The following is a 7,678-nucleotide window of genomic DNA, read 5'->3' as shown; positions in this document are numbered from 1 at the left end:
GCAATATGGCATTGGTACGATATGCATAGAAGGGAGTCACAGTCGTGGGAGTTATAAGGTGCCAGTCACTGTACATCTGTGGTCGCCTCAGAAGTCTCATTAAGTTGTCTTGATTGAATTTCAATAATTCCATTTGATTGGTAAAAAAGTTGTCGGTGAGTGTAAGATCTTGATAATACTCTTTTAGGTCAAGGGGATGATTTACGATAGGCGGATAGCCAACCTCTACGTTAACGTTACTCAGCTTTTCTTGTATAAAGTGTTTCACATTTGTGTTTAACCATGTAAAAGACTCTATGTTCATTACAAACTGTTTTTTAATTATTTCAGCTATTTCTGCTGTAACTCGTATGTTGTCATTGATGGATATTCCTTTGGGTAGCCGAGAACTGACGGTCTCCAGCACCAAGTGATGCAAGACCAAGGGAAGCCTTTTCTCCACCTCCATCAAGCAAGGGTGAACACGGTACTTAAGATAGGTGGGTACTCGTACATTAGTGTTTGATAACTCCTCAATCAATGGGAGAATAGTGTCCCTTGCTGGCTTATGAAGAGACTGGCTGTAAAACTGGGCCACCTCCCATCGGAGGTAGACATAGAGTCTCTCAAGTCCCATGGTAGAAATTTCCGATAATATGTGTTTGGAAAGAATACGTAAGTAATCTTGGATTTGTGAAAAAACATACTCATTCACTGTTATGTGTATTCCTACTCTATTAAAAGCACTATTGAAATACTCCTGCCAATCTAAAAAAGGGGCTAACTTGTTCAGGTTTTCAACGGTTTTCTTGTAACCAAACAGTGTTCCATTCATTGGCCGGAAGATTTTGAAGAGTTCGAGAACTGCATCGACCTCATTATCCAAACTGCTGTTAAAGCTGCCAACCATTCCCAGGAGTGTTTTGACATACTGACGATATGTGCGAATAAGCTTCTCCTTGCCTTGTAAATCTGTTCCTTGTTCTATAAAGTATACGTTGGGTACATTTAGTTCAATAACCACGGCATCCCGAACTGAGGTATCCGCTTCGACTTTCCAACTAAAGAGGACATGTAGATGCAATTTGTGGTGCACGAATTCCAGTACCTTCTGAAATGCATGACGGGGCTCAGACTTTTGAGAGACATCAAGATACAGTTGATCCATTTGACTTAGAACATCTTTCAAAGGAGTCACGCCTCTCGATGACAAGAGTTCCTCCTTTCGACAAGATTTGTAATAGTTAACTGCAAGGGAACGAACAAAATGTACGGCATCTTGTATTGGGTCAGTGTTTTCAGTGCCTGCTGGTGGATCTGCATGAGTGCTGAACTTTAAAGTTATGGCATTCGAAAGTAAGAGTTCCATTTGTTGAAAGTTGCTTGATCTCAATACATCATGAACTGATGGATTAATAATACCCCACTTCCCACAGGCGTACTGGTAGAAGTCATGGCAGGGATCTACTCTAGTGTCCATAGCTTTTTCAACTTCATTCATCATTGAAGTAAGAAAACTGTGAACCTGTGCTTCACGATCAATCCCAGAGGGAGGAGTGGAAGGCCGCATGAAATACAGCAAGGGGAAGATGACGAAAACTATGATGAAACAGAGTCCAGCAGCACTGATCCACACCCTCCTCTTCACACTGTGCCATTTCACGAGCAGTCCGTGTGGATTCACGTTTCGGTTTTTGGACCAGGAAAGGATCGGTGCTGCGTCCTCACACAGGAAGAGAGCTGACTCTTGGTGCGACACTACATCATCACTGTTTTCCTCTGTGTCACCTGATTCTTGTGGCTGGAGCTGGGAGTGTGACAGTCGAGGTGAGTGTTGGCTGGCAGACTCATCCTCACCGCTGCTCTCCGTCTCCATGGACACGATGTTCGTCACACACCTGCATGCATATAAACACTGTATACCACTCACATAACTCAGCCGCAAACTCAGTGTGGTTACAGTTATAGGCTGTTTAAAATAACATACCACGTTATCACAAGCAAACTGAAGTCTCTATAGGCTTAAATATATATCGTATGTGTATATTTAACTTGCCTCGTTCGTGACACGTGTTTCGCGGACGATATATTGTTCGTAGACAGGGGACGCGTGTACTGCCGCAATGAACAGCGCGGTGGACTGCGGGCTGCTGTGTCTTGTGAACTAGCCCCGGTATGCAGCCGCAGGGGAGATACCTATTGCATCCTAATGTTTTCTCCTTGCCAGTCGTCTCCATCTAGCAGCTGTGATTCTTGTAAGAAGTGATTTATCCTTCATACGGGATTTTTGACAAAAAGATGGGCACTAACACAGCAGTGCTGTGTTGTAGCAAGGGGTGGCCAGTGCAAGCGACAGGCTGTTCTGCGGGAGGTTGTGTAGGGATAAGGTAAGCTATAGATGACCTTGAACGTGAGTTGCAAGCGAGTTCCTGGACACTTGACACAATCCATAGCAAACATTACACATAATGGTGCAATTTTCCTCTTTTGTACCTGTATCCGTACTTTCATCTATGAAAGGAACATTTAGGAAAGAAAACCGTGAATGATGTGAATAATCGTTCTTCGCTTACGTATGGTGCTAAATCCTAAATATTGTTTCATGACTAGTCCATAAACGTAGTCTACATTACGTGCTCGTAATAAAGATCCTTACATTCTCTCTCTCTCTCTCTCTCTCTTTTCAAGTTTGTCGCTGCGTGTAATCAATGATATACACGCTTGGCTAGTCTAACATGACCACCAAGATCCTACTGGACGTAAGTAACGTGTTTGGAGAAAGAAATTATCAATATATCGCTGCGTTAATTCGCGTTGTCGTGAGCGCCTGACAGTTGTGGAGTATGCATGTTGATGATGTCACCTGACAATGTTAATTGGTGCGGAGCGGAGGTGTTTGAGAATATGGGCCTGAGTGTTGCCAGGAACGTGAAGGACACGTGCAAGGGTTTCCTGGAACCATACGAGGTTCTAGCCACAACCGCGATTAAATAAACATCATCACTGTTTTGGTTTCCGGATGCGTTTAAGCAATTATCCATAAGTAGGCAACAATGAGTCATCTGGTTGAAATATTAGTAACACACACACACACACACACACACACACACACACACACACACACACACACACACACACACACACACAGAAACAGTTGACCATTAATGGTTACATTATCTTATCAAACTCTCACAAAGGGATAATCAAATTGATGATCACGAGTCTCACACCAACAGACCTTGAAGACAGTGACGAAATGTTGCTGAGATCACTGTACACCAGCTCCTGCCTGTCAAATGTTTCCTATATAGCGTGACTCAAACTAGGAAAAAAAAAAAATGGCAAAAATGTTTTCTGATATATAAATCTTAACCATTTACTTTCGGAGAGCTGCATTCTTTTTAGTACGAAACCCCAAGCTTGATGATTCGATGTGATGATGATTACTTTGCTGTAGAATGACAAATCTACACGCTACCTGGCCCCTTACTGCAGCACAGACCATCACTCGCGGTGCCTTGCCTTTGAACTAGGTAGTCTGTCCACAGATGCTATGCAAGTCTCGATCGTACCTGCCACAATCATACGGCATGCTCGGCTCACAACAGAAGAGATCCTGGGTAGAGTATCAAGAAGACTTAACCCCTTCAGTACCATGACACGTTTCCACATCTGTTCTCGATCTTTGCTATTTGGCATTTTTATACAGCTTCTGAAACTTATGTGGCGATTAAAATAGTGAAGACTTTCGCTATTAATCTTCAGACCTTCATAGACCCTTCCTAATGTCAATAAAATCGTTTAATCATAACCAAAATTCATGGAAAAAATGCGTTCAAGAATTAAAGGGGTTAAAAGAGTAGTAGTAGTAGTAGTAGTAGTAGTAGTAGTAGTAGTAGTAGTAGTAGTAGTAGTAGTAGTAGTAGTAGTAGTAGTAGTAGTAGTTGTAGCAGTGGTGGTGGCGGTGGTGTCTAATGGCTATTACCAAACTCTTGTCTCACGTGTATGTCAGCACAACGATCTATTTTTCAGTTTGCATTTCAGTGATATTTCCTGCCATTTCTAAACTACGAGGCTTAATTATTCTTCAGCAATAATAAACTTACTATAGTGTAGCCTATCTAAGACACGTTAATGATCAAAGAAAACGAACATATGAAGGGGACACTGAGAGAGAGAGAGAGAGAGAGAGAGAGAGAGAGAGAGAGAGAGAGAGAGAGAGAGAGAGAGAGAGAGAGAGAGAGAGAGAGAGAGAGAGAGAGAGAGAGAGAGAGAGAGAGAGAGAGAGAGAGAGAGAGAGAGAGAGAGAGAGAGAGAGAGAGAGAGAGAGAGAGAGAGAGAGAGAGAGAGAGAGAGAGAGAGAGAGAGAGAGAGAGAGAGAGAGAGAGAGAGAGAGAGAGAGAGACTGCATGGGATGTTATCCTAAGTAATGCCTACTTTGAAACACACACACACACACACACACACACACACACACACACACACACACACACACACACACACACACACACACACACAGACAGACATACATACAGACAGACAGACAGACAGACAGACAGACAGACACACACACACACACAGACAGACAGACAGACAGACAGACAGACAGACAGACAGACAGACAGACACACACACACACACACACACACACACACACACACACACACACACACACACACACACACACACACACACACTCCACCTAAACGTGTATATAATCTCTCTCTCTCTCTCTCTCCCCCCCAACACGCACATGCAATATAGACGAGTCCCTCTCTCATCATTCCTCCTGCAGCCGTTTTCTTTGAGGTAGTCGGGTGGGCGTCACCAGGCGGCTGACGGAAGGTAAGCATCTTATGGAACAAATCGTCTTACTTGAGGGATCAACTGCAGACAGACAGACCGACCGAGGCAGCCTGCAGTCACAAAGGGAGATGTTACGTGGACGTCACTTGGTATTTACTCGGCCTGGTTTCAGTTTATAGTCCAGAGGAAAAACTTGTTAAGCTAGAAGGACTGTAGCGATTATATTTATTGTGTGGTTATTAATTCAGTGTATGTAGAGACGGAGGGGGTAGAGAAGTAATGGCAATAAAATATCTACGTTCAATTACCGCTATTTTGCTGGGTTTTTTTTGCTGTTATTACTACTGAGAGAGAGAGAGAGAGAGAGAGAGAGAGAGAGAGAGAGAGAGAGAGAAACAGACAAACAGCAGATGAGTGATTCCGCCTCATCGCTCTCTCGCTCCGGACACAACAAAAAGTATTCCGCCTAAATTTGTAAAAAGAGGGAAAAAAGGGATGGAAATAAAAGGAAGAGTGCAACTATTTCCTTCAACAACAAAGGGTTTCATTGGTCGCGTCTCCTGTCTTTGTTTCGGAACCACGACGCCGAGACGAACTTGTATTAAAGCTACACAGGGATGAGCACAGACCAGCTAAAGAAAACGGGAGACAGGAGACGAGGAGACAAGGAGACGCACACGGGCACACAAACACACACACACACACAAAAAAAAAAAAAAAAAAGAGTTGTAAAAGAAGAGGTAGTGGAGGGTAAAGTGAAAAAGAAAAAAAATAGGACAATGTGATGGAATGGTATTTAATTTAATTGGTGTGGACTGTCACGTGTTTGTTTGAAGAGGAAGGACAGAAGGAAAACAAAAGAGAATAAGAAAGAAAGGAGAGAAACAGCCTGAAAAGAAAAAAAAAGAACATATGAAAAAGTGAAATAAAGATGGAATAGGGAGATAAAATAAGTGGAAGTGAGAGGAAAAAATGCAAAATAAAGTGAGGATAAAAACAAGGTAAGAGGAAGGAAAGAGGAGGAAAGAGGACCACTTCGAAAGCCTAACTTCATAATGGATGTGACCCAGACAATCTGCATGTCCTCTAACTTCGCTCAAACTTCGGGCGGTTCGAGAAACTACAAACGGAGCTTCGAATCAGCCTCTCTATAGCGATTCATAATTGATCCTCTCGCTTGATCCTCTCGCATTTACCAGATCACTTCACTGTTTCTTTACTTATTGACATGTTTACTTATCTATTTGTGTGTATAGCCAAGTAGGATGTTTTCTTGTAGGTAGACGAGGTTGAAGCCTAGAGTGTATTCTTCTTTATTAATTTTCTGAAACCGTACACCAGAAAATGAATAAAAGAGGATGCACTATAGCCTTCATCCCTACCTGTTTGTCTGCCTCTTCTGGTGTTTACTGAGTTATGTATTTTGTTCATTAAGAAAAATAAGTCAAAAGCTACTATGGTATTTAAGAGGATGAGTAAAAGGGAAACAAAATACACGGGAAAGAAGAGAATCAGAAATGTATGTGCTTTTAATTCGATGTTTGCATTATTATTACTGTTTCTTAGGCAAAGTTTGTGTCTTTATCTCGGCTAATGTTCCTTTCACATTTGTATTCGCAGTTTAAGCTCTAAGTTATGTCCTAATGTGCATAAATGTATCGTATCATTTCATTATTTTCTTTATATTTTTTTCATTCTTTTCTTTCCTCATTCCTGTTCTCTTGGTAGACTCTAAGATATGGAGTGTTTTCATATACATTTCGGAAACAACAATAGCATGAATAATAACTAATTACTAACTATATAAATGCGAACAGGTATCTTAAGAAAATACAAAAATCATGTCAAGTATCATTAACCTCTTCAATATCATGACACATCTTTATATTAATTTTGATGACTATTTGGTGATTTTATACAGCTTCAGAAACTTATGTGGGGGATTAAAATAATGAAGACTGTGGCCATTAATCTTCTGACCTCCAAAGACCCTTCCTGATATAAATAAAATGGTCTAATCGTACACAGATCTCAAGGTAAAAATATGTCCCAGTACTGAAGGGCTAATGTTGAGGGAGATTGTATAGTACTTCCTGGACACACGAAAAATAATTAGATTCTCCGTGAAAATGGGAGGCAGAGAACTCACTCAGCTAATATTCTCTAAGGCGAAGAAGACAACGGCTTCACTTTGCTTTCATGAATAAATTATACCAACACAAACACTCTCCTTAAGGCAAGAAAAGGCTGAAAAAAAAACACTTAAGAGGAAAGTTTTTTGTTGTGTGGGAAGTATTCTTAATTTTGCGAGGAAAAGTTTCGTTATTTTCTGATGCTTTCGAGAGAGAGAGAGAGAGAGAGAGAGAGAGAGAGAGAGAGAGAGAGAGAGAGAGAGAGAGAGAGAGAGAGAGAGAGTGTATACATGAGTGACAAGCAATAAATAACTAAAGCTTCCTCTTTCATCAAGTTTTCCTACTGTGCCAATCTCTCTCTCTCTCTCTCTCTCTCTCTCTCTCTCTCTCGCTAAACCACGCAAAAATCACCACCTATTTTCTGCTCAAAAATATATGGCGTTCCTAAAGCCGTCACTTAGGACACAGGGCATTAAGAAACACTCAGGGGGAAGGCGAGGCTCATCTTGATTGCCATTGATGAAACCCTGAAGTTATCTGGGCGAATTATTAAACCCTTGTCTTATTTCTCCTTCCCCCTCCTTCTCCTCCTCCTTCTAAAGAAAACGGGTTCTAGGTTCTCCTGTCCCAGAGTCGAGAGTCGTGGGAGATAGACACTTGATTGAATCTTATTGCATTTGGATCTGGTCTGCCCATCTGGTGTTGCATTGAAATTTATATATGCTTCTCTGAATAATCTCTCTCTCTCTCTCTCTCTCTCT

At 41.6% G+C, this 7,678-nt stretch overlaps 1 protein-coding gene across 1 annotated transcript in view; it reads right to left on the bottom strand.

Annotated features, from left to right (window-relative positions):
- The window catches only part of LOC123510190 (neprilysin-3-like), a 4,242-nt gene extending 2,039 nt beyond the window's left edge, over positions 1 to 2,203 (bottom strand). Inside the window, exons 1-2 of the mRNA XM_045265084.1 lie at positions 2,036 to 2,203; positions 1 to 1,877 (exon numbers count right to left, since the gene is read on the bottom strand). The exon at positions 1 to 1,877 is cut by the window's left edge and continues 2,039 nt beyond it. Coding sequence (XP_045121019.1) covers positions 1 to 1,855 — 1,855 coding nt within the window. The 5' untranslated portion in view covers positions 1,856 to 1,877; positions 2,036 to 2,203. The remainder of the gene's footprint in view (positions 1,878 to 2,035) is intronic.
- Positions 2,204 to 7,678: the final 5,475 nt, after the last annotated feature.

The sequence above is a fragment of the Portunus trituberculatus genome, chromosome 28 (assembly GCF_017591435.1).
Source record: "Portunus trituberculatus isolate SZX2019 chromosome 28, ASM1759143v1, whole genome shotgun sequence".
Classification (NCBI taxonomy): domain Eukaryota; kingdom Metazoa; phylum Arthropoda; class Malacostraca; order Decapoda; family Portunidae; genus Portunus; species Portunus trituberculatus.
This window is presented reverse-complemented; position numbering and strand designations above follow the sequence as displayed.